This window comes from Molossus molossus, unplaced genomic scaffold (genome assembly GCF_014108415.1).
Source record: "Molossus molossus isolate mMolMol1 unplaced genomic scaffold, mMolMol1.p scaffold_m16_p_11, whole genome shotgun sequence".
NCBI classification, from domain to species: Eukaryota; Metazoa; Chordata; class Mammalia; order Chiroptera; family Molossidae; genus Molossus; species Molossus molossus.
Genome location: NW_023425346.1, coordinates 83899639 through 83919337, shown reverse-complemented (window position 1 = coordinate 83919337; position 19699 = coordinate 83899639). Strand labels below are relative to the sequence as shown.

General features: G+C 41.0%; 1 protein-coding gene across 3 annotated transcripts in view; it reads right to left on the bottom strand.

Moving 5' to 3' along the window:
- The window catches only part of UNC80 (unc-80 homolog, NALCN channel complex subunit), a 217818-nt gene that overhangs the window by 69275 nt on the left and 128844 nt on the right, over positions 1–19699 (bottom strand). For all 3 annotated transcript variants that reach the window (XM_036254642.1, XM_036254641.1, XM_036254643.1), the window contains 5 exons: positions 17795–17995; positions 9700–9807; positions 8427–8565; positions 2381–2562; positions 1744–1875 (listed from right to left, as the gene is read on the bottom strand). In XM_036254642.1, the coding sequence (XP_036110535.1) occupies positions 1744–1875; positions 2381–2562; positions 8427–8565; positions 9700–9807; positions 17795–17995 (762 nt within the window). The remainder of the gene's footprint in view (positions 1–1743; positions 1876–2380; positions 2563–8426; positions 8566–9699; positions 9808–17794; positions 17996–19699) is intronic.

Sequence of the window (19699 nt, the reverse complement as noted above, 5' to 3'; positions counted from 1 at the left end):
GAACCCGGGTCTCTCTGGACCGCAGGTCGATGCTCTAACCGCTGAGCCAAACCGACCAGGGCTAAAATTTGACTCTTTATTAGCAGCTGAGGCATAACAGATAAGGACACAATAAAGGAGAAAACATTCACTCTGCATAATGACCATGCTATCTGTGCCTTAATCACGATGTTTATGCTCAGACAAATTCCGAGAGCTTTGGGACAAAGTCAGTGGCCTCAGAACAAGGCAGTGATCACAGGAGTTCTTTGCTACCAATATAAAACAATGTCTCTGTGTAATAGTGATTCCACATCTGTTTGTTGCCAGTGGTCATTTAGGATTTTAGGACCAGACAGGAGGTGTTGGTCACTCTTCTAAAGGGCTGCATTCATCGAAGTCCCCTTTAAGCAGGATCTTAACCTAAGACTAACGGTTTCCTATAATGATGGGCACAAAAGCAAGTTAGGGCATTTGATGGGCCAAATGGCTATTTATTTTCAGAGTCAGGGGCTAAGACAGTTTAACCAGGGGACTTGGTTTGAAATTCACTGGGAACGTAGAATGAAGAATGAATCCATCATCTGTATGGGAGAAAAATAAAAGATCCTCATGGCAGTGGTTCAGGTGATGAAATGACTGAACATATGGGGGAAGGACCAGTGTGCCTTTCTCTTTGGCATGAAAGTCATCAGATACAAAGGTACTGTATGCAAAAGAACTAAAAGAAAAGATTTTGATAGGTAGAGTTAAAACAAACTGTTCCCCACAGGAAACTATAATGCCTAGAAAATGTATGATATGCAGAATGTTTAACTTAACCTCATGTATTCAGCTAACTTTTTTAACAAGTGGGAATAAAAACAGCAAAATAATGTTCTTTTTTTTTCACTCACAATGGCATTTTTAAAAGAACACTAGTTAATTTGAATGAAGAGGTGCTTTCCTAGTCTACTGTACATGAGTAAAATGGTAGAACCTTCCTGGGGACATTGTGCAATGTATCAAAAATCTTTAATATTTATATAGCAATTGCCCTAAATCCTATGATTTTATAATCATGGGTTTGTGCAAAGTGATGTGTATTTTTTTCCCCTATTTTTGCTTTATTTAAAACATTTTCAACATTCTTCTTATAATTTGGAAAAATGCTATTCAACAGGTGAAAAAGTCTTTGAATAATTTTTTCAAAAGACCTGTATACTTGGTTCATTATAAAGAGACTGTTCTAAACTTAGTTGCTTATAAATTACATTACATATAGTAGTGTTCTATTAGGGTAGCCTAACACCTGTGGCCTCAGAGTGATGTCTGTGACTATGACACTGGTGACCAACAAGATGAAGAGTGGGTTCAGGTCAAAACAAGGAAACAGAGCTGCCAACTTAGTCCTTTTTTGTTTACATCCAGGGTCGATATCATTAACTTTTAGGTAGCTTATGTGCTATAAGTTTAAAATGTTTGTTTTATAATAAACAGAGGCAAAAGTATTACCTTTGGCTAAGAAATCAATGCCTAATAGCTTTATAAGGTGACTGCTGTTTTGACTATAAAACAAAACCATGCTGGCCTGGAGGTCTGCAAACCATCCAGATGTTAGTTCCTTCTATTCTATTCACAAGAACAAAAGACCTTTTATAACTGATTTCCTGTGTTGTTGTTATGTTCTTATGACAACAAATGAACAAACGAACACATTCATTGTTCTTCTCTCTTACATGGACAACCATGAAGCCTGGGGGGAAGAAAGTGCCTACTACTCACAGACTGGTCTTCATTAATGGGGTCCTGGACACTCCCGCTGCACTGAGGGACCCACGGCGGGTCAAACATTGGGACCGATGGCATCCCAAGCACTGGTGAGGGCAGGGTGAAGTTTATACTGGGAGGCGGGATCTGTTGGTTGAGACCAGAAAAATGAGGTAAGATGAAGAACAAGCTGAATGAGTGGAAGTATAATTATGACATAATCTTATAGAGCACAGGATGTTATAGAGCATAGGATGAACCTCTCTAGGGCTTGGTTTACTCCTTAATAAAATGAAGGGTTTCAGCTAAATGATGTCTATTTTTGTTAATCAACCCATCCTCCAAAAAACGTCTGTTTGTGTATATATAGCAAACTGTCTGGATGATTATACACCGGTTTGAAGTGTTCACCTCTGGGGATGGCAGTGATATCTTGAGGTTTATAGGGCCTACATATGCTTATAGTATGTTCTTCTACATTTCATTTTTTTTAAACAATAATTCATTCATAGATAAAATAGGCTTACTTATATAATCCAAAAAAAAAAGAAGCATCTCTTAGACCATATACTGTGGACTTGAGGTTCAGGGATTTCAACAAGCCCTGGGTTGGGTTTGCTAATCTAATTCCCACGTGGGAAGGATCCCTCACCTTAAAAATCTGCTGTGCTCCCTCCTCCATCCGGGGCCAGACCTGGTAGCGAAACCTCCAGAGCGTATGGAACTTGAGGACGGCGTTCAGCCTCTGCACCGTCTCTGGGTGGTGGAACTCCGACATCAGCATGTCCGACACAGCCTCGGGGACTTTCACCGCACACAGCAGGAACATGGCAGCTAGAGACAGTCAACAAGTCATCAGCTACACATCTTTTCATTTTGCTCGGTTCCTGGGGATGGAAAGAAGGGGGAATTGCTCCCAGCTCCTGAAATCCCAGTTCCTGAAAATGACTCCCGAGTTCATGGAGCCAGGCCACCAGCATCCGCAAGAGCCAACCTTGTTTCCGCCACTGGAAACCAAACATCATCTTATGTGCCACCCGCAGTCCCCTAACATCTGGGGTGAGGGCAGCAGACAGCGTGGCATTTCAAAAGAATAACTCATTCTATGCAAAGTTGTCTTTGGCTCACGGTGAAAAGTGAATGCCAGAGGAAGCAAACGAAAGAAGAAAAGTGCATGTTGAAATATCCTGTTTAGGAAATGGCCAGAGGCATCTTACAATGACCCTTGGACAAAACATAAAAATGTCCACTAAAAACTGTCTCATATCAGTTGTGTTAAAAATAAAATCCACTTGAGAGTCTCCATTAGAAACATCTACCCTTCCTAGAGATAGAAGAGATTGAGAAACTGAAAGAGATTTCATAAATTATATTACTATTTCTGCCTCATTTTTAATTTCCAGAAAATATAAATGTCAGTAAGAGAAAGGTCAGGTGTCATAAGTTATAAAGCTAATGAGTAATGAGATGTATAAATACATTCTATAGCAGAGATGAAGGAGCCAGTGGCAATTATACAAATATAATTTAAAATGTCTCTTGTGCTTTTCCTTAGAACCTCAAAACATCATTTAACTTATCTCAGTTTTTATGCTATGAGCTTTCAGAATTTAATGAAGCGTTTCTTTTTCTGGACTGGATCCAGAAACTGGCCAGGGTTGGATTGGGTCAGACTTAAAAACTGGACTGGGTCTCGCCTAATCTGGATGGGATCCAGTGTGGGGCCTCAGGTGAAAACGATTTTGTTTTAAGTAGGCTAACCATACCAAAGATAATCCTGAATTACAGTGGTTACAGTGGAGAACTTTAATCCATCCTGGATAAGCTTATCCATTTATGAGGGACCCAAGAGAAAAAGTGGTCTCAGCCAGGAAAATAATTTTTCCTCCTCTACAGTTCTTGGTGATTGGGTTGAAACCTGCCGGGGGACCCCTCACTCTGGAGCCTTGACTTCATCCTGTGAAGACCGGCAGGAGTCAGCAAAGGGTATGAATTTTTACCAAAGTCGGCTTTCCCAGATCTGTATCTGTAGTGCTGGTTGAGAGAGAAAGGGACAATTTCACATTGTCCCTTTCTTTAAAAATTCAGATTGGCAGGAAAAAACAATGGTTATTGATCTTTTCTCTCCCAGGGACGACCACTGCCTTCTTCCTTCTTGTTTGTCTTGATTTATGTCCTGAGAATTGGGCTTTGCAGACATCAACCTGGGCCTCCCCAAAACACAGCCTGACAGAAATGTGACTCCACTCCCTCTGAGGCGAGGGTTCCCCTGTTGTCAGCCCTCATGGGAACTGTACGAGTCCTTCTTTCTTTTGGTTATCTTTGGGAGCAGCTCTGGATCTTGGGAGGGTAGTAACTTTTGGGGAGCCTCCTTGTGTCTATGGGGTAGTTCAATATTGCCAGAAATATTTTCTGTTTTTCCCGGCTGAAGCCTGACAAGATATTTGAAAGAATTAAGAAAATATATTTTTAAGTAGTTTACCTTCAGAAGTTGGCCAAATAGGAAGCTGATATGCAGAGCCTGATACAATAATTTTTTCAACCTTTGCCCCTAAGCTAAAAGAAACTATTAGCCAGAGGGAAAGAAAAACATTCTGAAGCTACTTTGGAAGGATTTACCAAAACATTTCAAAGAAACACAGCTCTAAATCTAGAATATAGGAATCTTTGAATTTCATCTTAGTTGAACATCATTCCGACATAAAGAAGCCAACTGCAGAGCATGTAGTTGGATAAATGAGTTCAAGTCTTTTGCAACTCAATTCTTTGAGAAATTAAAACAAGTCTACTTGTCTGAAAAATTAAGTCTTTACAAGAACAGAAACAATTCAAAGCCCACTTACCCTTTTCACCAATACTCAAATCTCAGACCTCCCCTATTTATCTAGAAAGGCGTGCAGATGTTATAAATAATCTGGATTTAGGAAACAAAGCCTTTCTTGAAGAAATTTATATCCCTTCTGTGCCTTTGAGATGTAAATGTTCTACCTGGTCTCTAGGAATCCAGAGCCATTCTTGAGATACAAATTCTGGGAGTTTATCTTTAAAAAAAATTTTTTTTTCTTTATTGATTTTAGAGAGGAAGGGAAAAGGAGAGAGAGTTAGAAACATTGATGAGAGAGAACATTGATTGGCCTCCTGCCACCCCCCGCCTGGGGATTTGGCCCACAACCTGGGCATGTGCCCTGACCCGGAATCAAACTGGCGACCTCTTGGTGCATGGGTCGATGCTCAACCACTGAGCTACACCAGCCAGGCAAGGCAACACTTATTTTGCAAACAAATTAATATGCCCTTTCTTATTGTCTTTGATAGAACTAAAGATGATTGTTGATGAAAAAAATTGTTTCAGTAAAAAATTATAATATAACCTTGTGGATATCAGATTCTAGCCCTATCCATTGTCTTTGAGGTTTTATTATATATCTGTACACCAAACTGGATCCCAAATTCTTCCCGTTTCCTCGAATATCTGGCCACCCCTCTTCTAACTAATGCTTCCACTTCTTTTCCCAGGTTCCAGACTGTCCCTGAACCTGTTTGAAATGAACCGTATTAGGTCTTCCTCACTACCCAGAAGGCAGCCAAACTTCAGGGACTTGGACGTTGGTTCCGCATCCTCCAACTGAAAAGATCTCCAAATTCTTGGAACTGCACAGCAGGGCTATCTAAAATTAAAGTTGACGAGGAGGTTCCTCCCCAGAAAAAGTGACCAACTCTCCCAAGATCACAGACAAAGATCCTCATTCTTTTGAGTGAATATGAAACCTTTATTTCTTTTGTCTTTTCACTATTTTTTTTTATTTTTATAAAATATGTTTTTATTGATTTTACAGAGAAAGGGAGAGTGAGAAAGGGAGAGTGAGAGAAAGAAACATCAATGTGAGAGAGAAGCACCAGTTGGTGGCTCCTGTATGAACCCTGACTGGGGATCAAACCTGCAACCTGGGCATGTGCCCTTACCGGGAATTGAACTGGTGACATTTCAGTGCATGGGATGACATTCAACCAACTGAACCACACTGGCTGTCATATATGTGTGAATTGACCATATAAGCGAGGATTTATTTCTGGGCTCTTTATTCTATTCCATTGGTTTATATATCTGTGTTTTTTTTTTTGTTTTGTTTTGTTTTTTATCCTCACCTGAGGACATTTTTGCATTTTTTGTTGTTGTTGTTGTTCAGATAGAGAGGGGGAGAGAGAGAGAAACATCGACGTAAAAGGGAGAAAGGGTCACATCGAGTGGCTGCCTCCCACACGACCCAACCAGGGCTGGGGACAAACTACAACCCAGGTACGTGCCCTTAGCGGGAACCGAACCCGGGTCTCTCTGGACTGTGGGCCGACTCTCTAACCGCTGAGCCAAACCGGCCAGGGCTCACTATTTGTTTTTTCTCTCTGTTAACACAGCTGAACTCTGGCAACTATCGCTGAATCTACTGCTGAGGCCACAGCTGCACAACAAACGTCCCTAATGTTTCTTGCTAAAGTGGTTTTAGAATTATTTAGAATTTGGTAATAGAATTACTTATTGTCTGAACAAAGATGAGTCTGTGTTGTAGCAAATGCAATAAGTTAACAAGCAAGCCAATGGGCTCCAGCCCTTTCAGGTACATTCCTGGATTTATTTGATACCCCTGGTTTGGTTCATGGGGGCCCCAGCTAAGGAGTATCCTTCGGTCTGTTGGTATTATCCTCCTGAACGTTATCACTGTGGGCCCCTGGTGTGCTGTCTCTCAGACATGTGTCCTCACAGCCATCACAGCACATCAGATGGGCTCACTGCTTGGAGAGACAGGAACGAGGTGAACAACGAGAGGAGCAGCAAAAACAGTGCTTCGGTGCATCGACAACATAACTATGAGCTTCACAACAACACAAAGCAACTTAACTCTGATGGTGACTGAAAACGGTACTGATACCACATTTTTTATCACTCCCTCATGTATGAGAAGGTGACCAGAAGGGGGAAATTGTTAAATTGGTTGAAGAAGGAGCCATTAGGCAGATGAGGCCCCGATTCTGTGGCAGCCTTTGTAAACACACCAACATCTAAGTCTGGAAATGCCTCAGGTTATAAACCAATAGGCCAAGGAAAACCAACTGGGCTCTAAGCTGTAGCCAATCAACAACTGTCTTACTTTGCTTCTGTCTTTTCTCTATAAAAGTCTCTCCCTGAGCTCCGATTTGGCACTGCTCAATTTGAATTATTCTGGCTCAAATAAACTCTTAAAATTAGAAAAATGGTTCCCTAGATAGACATAGATTAAAATGCAAAGTGCAAATGGTTTTGTCCTATTTGTGTGAAAAAGGAAACATGTAATACAGACATATATACTTATATACAAACATATGCCTAGTGTACCTAGAAGGGTCCTGAGACACTTTCTTATTTCCCCCAAAATGATGAAACTCTATTTTTTTTTCTTCATAGGCTAATAAAGCATTTCAAATAAATTTTTTTTTTTTTTTTTTTTTTTGCCTCTGGGGTGGCACTGGGAGTCATAGGAAAAAGGGTGACACTTTTAGCTTCATACACTTTTATAGTATTTGAATTTTTACCATGTGTATTTTGCAATTCAAATAAATATATAAAACTAAAGAGATATATTCAAAAAGCAGGAAAAAAGTGAAGAGCCTACATTTTGCATCTGCCATTTACTAGCTATGTGTCTTTGAACATGCCACTTAAATTTCAACAAATTTGTTTTGATATTGCAATTTGGATATAGAACATTGCTCGCATAAGATTTAAGAAGGTGAATGATGGTGGTCCATGGGAAATCAAAGAAAAGGAAGAATTTAATCTTTTGTGAATTATAGTGAAAATGTAGGTCTGGGGAAAACCATTCTCTGCAGATTGGGAGAGACACCTTGAGAGAGACACACTGCTCCTGTGCAAAGTATTTCGTGAACATGAAACCATTGTAAATAACCTGGTTGTGAATGAACAGAGAAGGAGCAAAGGGAAGGCACACATTGTAGGCATGCCCAGTAAAGTCTGGGTGACATAGGGAAGCTACTTGCCTGTCAGTCATACCTGGGAACAGGTCATTGGCCAGAGCAGCTGTGGCCACTGCAAGCATGAGAAATTGAGATATGTAAGCGCCTAAACAAAGGAGTCCCTCTCTTGCACACTGCGCCCTGGGGCTCTTGTTGCAGAGGGCGAGCTCCACTGCACCCACCCACAGGGCTCATGGCCATGTGGACCCCACACGGTAGACGGATGGACTGTGCCTAGCCTGATGCTGTGCCAGACCCAGCTCCAGCATAGAACAGAACCTTTGGACACTGCCTTTGCTTCCAGCTCTGCTGAATCCCCAGCTACATATTTCCCAGTACTGGTTTAAGGGAAAAGGGACGTTGCAAACCCAGAGATATAAGTCCACGTAAATAAAGCTTTCTCCCACATCTCCTCCTCCTATGGGGGCCTCAGAAATGCTTATTCCAGCAGCACCACAAGAACCCCAGTCCCACTAGCAAGGGAGAAATGCCATTTATGCATTACTCCGATATCAAAATGAAGAGTGCACATGGAACCTAGGCCTGCCTTGCTATAGTGCACAGCTCTGTTTAGAGTTCTAGCAATTGCTGTCCCTCTGACCTAGGAGTGCAAAATGGAATAAATGAATCTCTCAGATTTAAGCACCAGGATGTATGACACAGGACCAGGATCCCAGGTGGTCTTTCCTTACCTGCCGCCCCAGCCATGTGCTCATCCATGCTGAGCAGGAGCTCCCAGGCAGCTGGCTGGATGTCCCCATACATCTCCTCTGTCAGAATTGGTGCTGCCTTGATGAGCAGCGATAAGGGAGCAGGCGACAGGCTCATCACCTGGGGAAGGAGGGAAAGCATAGCTTTAAGATTTTGAAGTCACTGTTTGCTTTACTCCCCCTGGACCTAAAATGCCACCTCTCTCTGTTTTTCTTAAATGACCTTAGAATACGTTCTAAAACGGAGCATAATTGTTGGCATAATGCATGACAAGCTTTATATCTTATTAGTTGGTGTATAATTAGAAAAAAAATCATACCAATTTTATGATGCCTTCATCATAAACACTGCTTTGCAAACACCCAAGGAATAAACTGTGGAATAAGTACAGCTCTAGGAAAAAAAGTCTCCAGCCAATATATCTGTGCTAAAAGTCCAGATGGGCTTTGATTAGGAGCTGATTTCCACTGAAAACTATAGGCAGCCTTTAATTTATAAAGGAGTTCTATTTAGAAAGCTAGTTTTCTAAGCCAGTGTAAATTCGGATGGGATTTTCCCTTCGAAATACTATTATTCTTCGTGGTTATTGCCCCAGATTAGCTCAAAAAAATCTTATTTAATCCATGATTTCAGATAATTTAGGCAATCATTGTAGATTCCAACCAAGTCTAGGTCTTTAATCATCATTTTAAACACTTTCCAGAAAATTGTAAAAAGTTTTATCCCTTAGGGAAATGTATTACGATTTAGAGCCTAGGTTGTAATAACAATATATCAAAGTGTCAAACACTGACTAAGTAGATAAATCTACTATTTTATTTAATCCATGCAATAATCTTTTGAGATTATTATCCCTCACAGGATTATAACTAAGACTGAGAGACATTAGGTAACTTGCCCAAGGACCAGTGCTAGAGCGGCAGATGTGGGGTTCGAGCCCAGACTCTGTCATTCCAAACCTGTGAGCACCGCCAGCACACACGGGTGGGAAATGTGCTTTGTTGGTGGAGGGAGAGAGGGAAGAGGCAGGGTTACAGCCAAGATCCCCAAACACTGTCTTAATGGCAGTTGGCTGTCTAGCAAGGAGGGATATTTTTTTTGCACACTTGGTGGCACTCTTGCTCACCGATTAGAGAAACCATTATGCCAACCCTGGCCAGTTGGCCCTGTAGGTCCCAAACATTAGCAACCAGGATATCTGGAGCCCCTTCCCTGTTAGGGCTCCATGAATGTTTCGGATCCAGGTGTCAATACCTGCAGTCTGATGTACTTCAGCATCCCAGAGTCCTTTTTCCCTTCCAGGTTGGCATCTGAAACTCTCTTCTTCAGCGAAGGGGTCCTCAGGCATGACTTGTCTGAGCACTGAAAAGTGCAGGAGATACGTCACGAGGAGTGTTGTGCTCACTCCAAAACCAACAGTGCTGTTTCCCCCAAATCTTCCAAACCACCGTCTTCATCTCCCGGGAAAGGTGATTCCAGGCCTTTTTGTGGCACCACACGTTTTAAAAATGAGAAGTAGTTAATTTTGTAATAAACAGGAAGCTTAGAGATCCTTAGCAACAAACTCCTCTTTACCACGGAGGAAACTGGGATCCAGAGGGGTGAAGTGACTTGACCAAGTTGCAAAGCTGGTTATTAGCAGGTAAAGAAAAGGACAAAGACCTCCTGGTTTCCATTTTAAGGCTAACTATATTCCACCAAGCTGTTACAACATACATTTTTTAAAAGACTGGGTCCGTTAAAATCCACGTTACCTGATAGTGCCTTTACCGAGTTGGATATTACGAGTCAACCATTGGTCACGCGAGCATGCAAATATTTCAGGGAGGAGTGTTAGAAAGAAAAGACAGAAAGGTCCATCTAGGAAGTATGAGTTCATAGGCTCTGTCATCTAGGCCTGAGTTACACAGGTAAGCTGGCTTCTCTTAGAAACCATATTGTCTATAGGAGGCAGCAGTTTTTCAAACTGGTCCCTCAGCCAGGGACCAAGAATAGCCCTGACTGATGTGCATAAACACAGAGGAGGAGACAGTGTCTTCCCCTAACTCACTAACTGCCAAGGAATGGAGTGGACAGAGCAGCTGGGAGAACGACTGGTCCGAACGGTGACAGGCCCTTGTTTATTTATCCCGAGTCCGGATTCCTCCTACTTTTGCACTCCAGGCTGTGCAAAGAGGGTCCATTCCTTTGCACAGAATCAATGCCCATTTGTTTTTCCAGTGCCGTGTCAATGGAGCACTTTCTCCTTCAATGCCAAAGGAAGAAACTGAACTCCTTAAGAATTTTGAACAGTGCACCACAGTGTTATAGATAGAGATATTTGGAAAGAAAAGGCAATCTAGAAGTACATGCATATTCCAAGAACGCCTTTCAGAACTCTGACTGAAAGACCCAAGACAGCGCATCTATTATGTGACTGGTATGGAATGAACTTTTTAAATGAATCTACTTGGAAATGGATCAGAAACTTTGCTGTGTTTTCTAAAGGTAAAAACTAGGAAGCACATACTTGGGAACACATATCATTTGGGGAATCCTGCATTTATTTTTTCTGTGAATGAAAAGCAACATACAGCACAAATATCATGCCTATTTTTAATAATATGAAAACTTCTAAAATTACATGTGACAATCATTTTTCATATATATACAGAGTATGACGGTCATATGTAATTTTAAAAGTATAAATGTTAAGAGGTCAAATGATTTCAGAAAGGGCATCTCTATTATATTTATAAAATAATATATATAAATTGCAGAATATCTGGAAAACACAGAAAAACTATATAGAAGAAAGTAAAAATGCTTAAAATTCCCAACCCAGTGAGGGTCATTACTGGTGTCCTTTGAGGCTTTTTCCCTCTTCTGCATCTTGTCACACCTGTGAGGAAGTTGTGTAGGCAGCACACAGTTTGAAACAATTCGTTTCTCTATGAATTTCTTATAATGAATATTTCCCAGGTTATTAAAATTATTTTAAAACATGATTTTTAAAATTTTTATAGTTTACTTTTCCTCTTTTGTCTGAACACTTTTTATGAAAAGTTTTCTTACTTATCAAAATTACAAATTTATTTTAACAAACATCAGTCAGAATTTTTGGAAAATGTGACATTTTTTCCTAACATTTAAGTGGATCATTATAAGTCCAGAAATATTGCATATTTTGAAAGTGAACAAAAAAATAATGGGGGGAGGGAAGAGATAAACCACAGAACTTATAAGCATGTACGCATAACCGATGGACATGGACAACAAAGCTGGGTACAGGGTGGGGGGGATGGGGAGGAGGGTGTCATTGGGAATAAAAGGAGAAACATCTGTAACAAAAATAAATTAAGAAAGAAAGAAAGAAAGAAAGAAAGAAAGAAAGAAAGAAAGAAAGAAAGAAAGAAAAAATAATGGGAAACATATGATGAGATATTGAGCTGTCTGGATATTTTGTCTTTTCCAGGGTTACTTATAAAAAACACTTCTTGACTAAATTACAGAAATTTTAATTAGGCAGATTCAAGAAAAAACTTAGCTTAGAAGAAAAAGAATGAACATTTGTGTTTGCCTCTGACGCTCTGGGAAATGTAAGGTTCTGTTTAATTCCACCTACTGGGAATAGAAGGTGTAAGTCAAGCTTTTCAGATATCAAATATATAATATCCTGAGCTTTCTTAAAAAGCACGGTGTGTTCTGGTAGCCTCAGGATAATTAGGATACCCCTTTAGGTGGAAAGGGAAGGAAGCTGGAAGGCTTTCACACTAAACTAATGTGCTAATCACTCTTCCTGCATGACCTGTTCATGCTTGACAGATAGATATCATGATGGGCTCACATGTGATGGGCACTTAGATACTCCATGTGACAATCCTACAGTCCCTCTGCTGGTGTGACCCCTAACATACTAACAAGGCTAATAGCAGCTGCTTTCTGCTTTGGTAACTTGGTGTAAGACTAGGTTGGAAGAGAACTAGGAACTGGATGGAGTAGGAGGCTGGTTCTGAAGGTACTTATCAGTTATTAGTGGTTCTTGGAAAAATTAGAACTTTCACTGAACTGTGAGGTACACATGGGGGTTGGATTACACACTGAGCGGGGACCTGTAAAGACACCCAAGCCTAGTAACCCAAGACCAAAGACCAGCACTTATTACTAAAACAGGATGCCATTTGTTGTTGAATCAGTTGACCAGAGGGAGCATGGTCAATGGGAGGCAGCTACACAGTAGCGAGCAGTCAGGGATGTCGGGGGAGTGCTTGTTGTGAGATGGTGTAGAAACAACTTCTGTCCATCTCTTCCCTACATATGTCACAGACATAGTCATCATATTTGACTCCCTGTCTTCCCTCCTCATCCTGAGCACCACTGATTACATTTGCGATGCAAAACCAATTCTTTCACTGGCCAGGGATTTATCACTTGTGATGTTTTGGATCAAAAAGAGAGGAGCTGGGCCCACCAAATTCCTGTCCTAGGGGATTAAGGTACCTTGGGTCTGATTTATTTGGTGATGGTTGCTGGGGCTGAGAAGTTATGATGCAACCTTGGGATTTCCAGTTTAAGCACGAGATGGAAAAAGCAGGAGCTGGTGAGGGGACAGAGATGGGTGAGCAGATGGAGATGGTGCAGAAAGAAGCACAGGTGAGAGACCATGTCCATCCTGAGATGGCCCGCAGCTCTGGTTCCCATCCCTCTGAGGTTTGGTTGCGTTTCCCCTCAGTCCCTCGTTCTATGAGATTCTGCCCTATCCTTTGAAGAAACTGTCTAATTACTTGAATACTCAATAGGTTTCTGTTCCTTACAGTAAAAGATTATCAACTAGGGAGGCATAATAATTATTTTAAATAAACATTTCATTTATCCATTTAGTAATTCAAGACTATTTATTTAATAAATAAAAAGAATATTTATTGAGTTGACCATATGCCAGGAACTGAGTTAACTTCTGGAGATCTGCTGAGGAGCAAAACACGTGCCACTTGCCCTCGTGGAGTGTATCTTCCAGGAGAGACAGAAAAGTTTTTACCCCCTTCTCCTTTTTGGCTGAAAGGAAAAGAAAGTTTAGTCTACTCTTCTTTTCATCAGCAAGCAGCAACTGAACACTTACTCTGTTTAGAACATAGCATCAGACAAGGTGCGGATAGCTGGGGGGAAAAGCCATTCTTGGGGAACTTGATATATACATACTGATAGTTTATAACCACCACCCAGTTTGCAGTAAGACAAACAGAAGTGCGGCGGGTCTCTGAGCACTGAGATGCGGGTGAGCAGGTCGATCAGAGGGAGGTGGGTGGAGAAAACGTACCAGTTGCCTCCCACACATTCCACCACAAAACCAATCGGAAAGGAAACAGGAACAACCTACCAATTGCTCATGAAACTTGATTTTATTCAGAACCACTACTTCCACTCTTGATTTATTGCCTATTCTGTTTTCTTTCTGGCTCTGGAAATGTGGGCATTGTTCATTCCTGTGACAGTCAGAACGGGCAAATGGAAACATCACGAGGGGGAAAAATCAGAGCGTGGCCAGAAGGCTGGCATCTGGGAAATAAAATGTTTACCGCGGAAGACTCAGCACATCATTTCGGCGCCCCACGTGGAGGACTCGTGTGAATGAGCTAAGGGAGAGGACACGCATCCTGCTTGTGTTCTCTTTTCCTTTCAGAAAGTGATGCAATGGTAGACCTTTTCTGCAGCTTCAGCCCAGTGTCCTGGTTGGGCCAGAGGTGGAGGGCTCTCAGAAAATGCCCCAGGATGACCGCCCACTCAGCTATCAATATCCACTCACCTCTGCTCTAAGTGAGGCACTCTGATAGAGATCACACAGGACATGGAATGTGCGAGACTGCCTCCGTTCTTGAGAGGTTTAGAATTCAGGTAGAGGAGAAACAGGGATATCAACAGCCCCATTTTTCAGACAGAGTGATTTTAAAACCTCTCCGTGTTTGCCCCCAACCCACAGGATAAAGAACAGAATGACTTCCCACGGCCCGGGAGGCCCTGCAGGTCTGGTCTCCATCTGCTGGAGCAGCTTCATCATGCACCACAGTCCTCCATGCTCCAGCCAGTTCCTCCTACTTAATCCTTCTCTGTGCTTGGAAGATTCTATATCCAATACCAGCTATGCATCCTCAGTGAGAGCTCATCTGTCACTTTATTGTCGTATTTCCCCTGACAAGTTCAAAGCCTTGTTCATAAGCTTTCTCAGCACAGTGTGTCTCCTTCACTCTGTTTATTGTTGTTGCAATTTTACAACAGTTTAGGATGTTTATTTGATTATTGTCTGTCTTTCTAACTAGACTGTGTGCATCGTATGAGGGCAAGGATTATATCTTTTTTGCCCATTATTATACCCCGCACATAGTATAGATTCACAAGGTCCATAGGTTCTTTAAAAATGTGTTTAATAGACAGATGGATGGATGAATTAATGAATGATTAATTGAATGAAGAATTTAAAAAGCACAAGTAAAAGCCTGTGTCATTAAAGAAAGAATGCAGCATGCCCTGTGGTTAACATTAGGGAGATCAGAGAAGGCTTCAAAGAAGAGGTGGCATTTGAGTTGAATCTTAAAGGATGCTTGCGTTTGGTCATGTATGGATTTACAGGTGAAGGTACAACTGAAGTAGAAAGAAATTTTAGAGTGTGTATGGTGAAAAATAAACATTAATTTTAGACTGGTATTTTTTTGTAACTTCCAACATATATAGTTTTCTACTGAAGCTAAGGGAAAAGGAGAACTTACCTAAATGAAAATAGGTTTTCTTTTAATGTAGTGTCATTTATGTTTGAGATATACGTGTATATATACACATCTATATACATGCATAGACACAAACATACATATTTGTATATTTTTCTTTTTATGTCATCATTTAGCATCATTTTATGTCATTCATGTAGTTTATTTGTTACCCACATTGATCTATTTCCCACCTGCTTTCCCCTTGGAATTTGTGTAGTTTGAAGGCGATGAGATGCAATAGGGTCTAGCTAAAAAGCCCTGACTTTGATATCCCATATTTTTAAATTAAAGTCTAGATGAATATCTAGATATTATAGATGTGAATTGTGGACAATCCCATCTTTCTGAGCCTCGACTTTTTCATCGATAAAATGGGGAGAACAATATCTCTTGTACAAGGTTTCTAAGAATCCCAAACCACTTTGTTAATGACATATACCTGGCTTATATCCTCACATAGATGCTTCAAAAAATATTAAAAGATCATATCCCAGAAGGTGAATTAGCACACTTAAATGAGATGCAGGAGATACAAACAATTTTTTTTAGGATCTCTGGTATTATCCAAAATGTCTTCAATGAACCTATGTTACTTTAAAAAAAAAAAGTGTAATGTTAAAAAATCCCTTTGCAAGTGCTAAAACATTACAAATTGGTATACAACTCAACTGTGAAATTTTTGTTCTTGCTCATATTCTCTAGTTGTTTAATTTGTATCTAATTGTCATTCATTCCCCCGACCCATCAAACCTGGCTTGCAAAAGATCCTCGACTCATACTTATTTTTCATGTCTCCTAGACTATCTGGCCTAATACTGCGCCAGTAGCAGGTGCACAATGAATGCTCACTGAAATGAATAGGTATTATATAAAAATCTCTTGCAAAGCCACTGGGGAGAAGCAGCTGCAGGGGCAGGCAGCAGCACTCAGTCAGGCATCTTGGCCACCATGCCCGTTCGGGGGCAGGTGGATGACCCGGGGCTTCCCTGGCAGGAACAGGGCAGCCCGGCTGCTGACTTCATCTTCTGCCAGCTCAGCTGTCAGGAAGGGGCAGCTGAATGCTTAGAAAGCATAATAGTTTCTTGAAGGAGTTTCTAGGTCTGATTTTACCAAGATTACTCTGTTATCTATTTATATGTGTAGTTGAATTATGTATTACTTAATTCTTAATGCATAATTGTATCCGTTTCCTATTGTTCCTATAACAAATGACCACAACCTTCATGTCTGAACACAAACTCACTATCTTACAGTTCTGAAGGTCAGAAATGTACGATGGGCTGGCAGGGCTGTGCTCCTTCTGGAGGCTTTGGGGAGTCACCCCTTTCCTTCTGCAGCTCTAGAGGCGGCCAGCCTCTCTCGGATTGTGGCCCTGCTGCCCTCTGACCTCTGCCTCTGTTGTCACAGCTTCTCTTCTGCCTCCCCTGCCTCCTTTTGTCACTTATAAAGACCCTCGTGATTACATTAGGCCCACCTGGATAATTCAGGTTACTCTCCCTATAAAGATTTCTTTATTCACATAGTCAAAATTCTTTTTGCCACAGGAAGTAATGTTTTCACAAGTTCCAGGGACTAAAATGCAGACATCTTGAGGGGATTATTCTGTCTACCACAATAATCTAGTCCTCACCACCACCCCATGAGTTCATATTCATTCATGGAGATAAGACAAAACATGGGAAATGATCCCACGTTTGTTCACAGTCACGGAGACAAAGTGTTTGTCTTTCTTGCACTCATCTTCTCCCTTTGCTTAGAATCACAGAGCGCTGTCACAACTGCAGTGGCCTGAAGTTTTTCTTTCCAGATAAAATATTATTAGGTCACCCTGTTCCCTAAAACTGGAATATTATTATTATTCTTTTCTTTTCTTTTTATTTTTTTATTAATTTATTTTTGTTACAGATGTTTCTCCTTTTCTCCCCATTGACACCTTCCTTCCCCTCCTCCCCCACCCTGTCCCCAGCTTTGTTGTCCATGTCCATTGGTTATGCATACATGTATATAAGTTCTGTGGTTTATTTATCTCTTCCCTCCCCCACCCCCTCTCCTGAGGGTTGTCAGTCTGTACCCTACTTCCATGTCTTTGGGTCTACCCTGTTCTTCAGACTGTTATGTTCATTATATTCCACAAATAAGTGAGATCATGTGACATTTGTCTTTCTCTGCTTGGTTTGTTTCACTTAGGATAATATTCTCCAGGTCCCTCCGTGTCGGCTCAAAGGATAAGACATCTTCCTTTCTTACACCTGCATAGTACTCCATTGTGTTTATGTACCACAGCTTTTTTATCCATTTGTCTACTGATGGACACTTGGGCTGTTTCCAGATCTTAGCCACTGTAAATAGTGCTGCTATGAACATGGGGGCACATATATTCTTTCTGATTGGTGTTTCAGGCTTCTTAGGGTATATTCCTAGAAGTGGGATCACTGGGTCAAATGGAAGTTCAATTTTTAATATTTTGAAGTAACACCATATTGTTTTCCACAGTGGCTGCACCAGTCTGCATTCCCACCAGCAGCGTACTAGAGTCCCCTTTTCTCCACACCCTCGCCAACACTTGTTTGATTTGTTGAAAACTGGCATGTTATTGATGATTCACTCACCTCTTTCTGTTTCTTGCCCCTGAGAGTCACATTGCTGATGTTGCTGCTCTCCCGGAGGGAGTCCACGGTGTCTCCATACAGCAGCTTGATGGCCCTGACCAGGCGGGCGCAGGAGCGGCTGTGGTGCAGGTAGCAGTGTGGGTGGCAGTAGTCAACGTGGGTGCAGATAAAGCTTTGCTGATTGCACAGCAAGATCATGACCTGGAATGCACACATCGCTGAGACTCAACCAGGCAAACAGAGTGTAGACAAATTAGGAACATATATGTGGAGTGGGAGATGGAAAATTAGAAAGTCAACTTTCCTCGATGGGTCTTGAAACCACAATGATTCAATAATTCCCACAAGAGAACAAAGAGTTATGAGCCTTTATGTACTTGTTTCTTTAGCTACCTCCATTCACACTTGATAGAAAGATCTTTTTGAAACAATAAAAGTGTAAGTGATCTCCAAAAACTTCAAATGATTATTGTGGAGAATATGATTTTCATATGCTTTCAAATGAAGATTCTGAACTTAAATATATTATTTTTTCCAACTCTTATGTTGTGGAAGGAGTCAGGTAGAAGACCATAAACTGATGAGGAGTTCTGTCCTCAGGATCTGGCTGACCTTTGACAGCTGTGGGATGGTCTTTAACTCAAGCCCACCTTCATGGAACTTGAACACATTTCTATATCTTCCACCCTGACCTATGACCTTCAACTGAGCCTTGACTCCACTGTAGAGTTTTATTTCCTCTCTTCACAAACTAATATTTTTCTTTGTCTTTGGGTCATTCTAGCTCCTCGTTTGTAGCTTGATCTGGCTCAAATCCTCACATTTCCTGGACTTCCCAAGTCAGATTCCAGAAAAGAACTCAGATGATTTAAGGATCCAATTATTTTAAGATACAGAATGAACTCTTCAGTTGCCTTCCCAAAAAGGCAGTAGCATTCCTAGAGCCACAAGGTTAGTCAAATATGCACAGAGCAATTATCTGAATGATTCCACCCTTCCAGAAACTAGTTTCTACCCCGACCCTTAACCTGGAAGAGACTGTGTGACATATTGGACGCAGAGCATAAAGTAAGTCTACGTGGGGAAGGTCAATCTAACCTGCTAGGCAGGGACGCCACACACCTCCTTAGGATTATGAGGCTTTGGTTATTTTGAGACAATGAAAAACAGCAATAACCATCAACTTCATACCCCTGTCAAGCACAGCTATCAATACCTCATACTCATCAAAGTTTTCAAAAAAAATGTGTAAATGTTGTCTGAGCAGAATATCCATATCTCTCTCAAGATTCACTAAATATACCTGATATTCCTATTGATACTGGTATGAGGTAGGGCACATGTAAGAACTGTAAGGTTTCCCTTGTCATTGTCAAATATGGCTGTTTAAGAGAAATACCCAGATAGCTTAACAACAACAACAACAAAAAAACAAAACAAAAAATGCAAGTAAAAAAATGCATAAAAATTAACATATTACTGACTAGTTTTTTAGGAGATTCCGATTTAGTAGATCTGGGGAGGAGGTGGAGGTGACCTAGCAATGTATAATTTTAAAATTCTGCCGAGGGATGTTGCTTGGCGACTTTTTTCTTCTAGGAATTTGCTGATTGAGTAAGGCCAAGCAGAAATCAGAGGACAAAGCAGTGGAGATTTTGGCAATTTCACTGTGATGGGTAAACAAAATTAGAGTTTCTGACCCATCAAGAATGAAGGGCCCTAGGACACACCTAAAACTCTCACTGTAAACCTCGAAAGGCTTTATAGTAAGAAGTGTGTATCTGGCAGGAGAGGAAGGGATAGAAATAGTACAAGTCAAGTCAACTTAGTTCCTGATTGGACTGAGGTGATATTCTTTGCTGTTTGCCAGAGGATAGGGTGAACATCTCTGGAGGGAGATGTCAT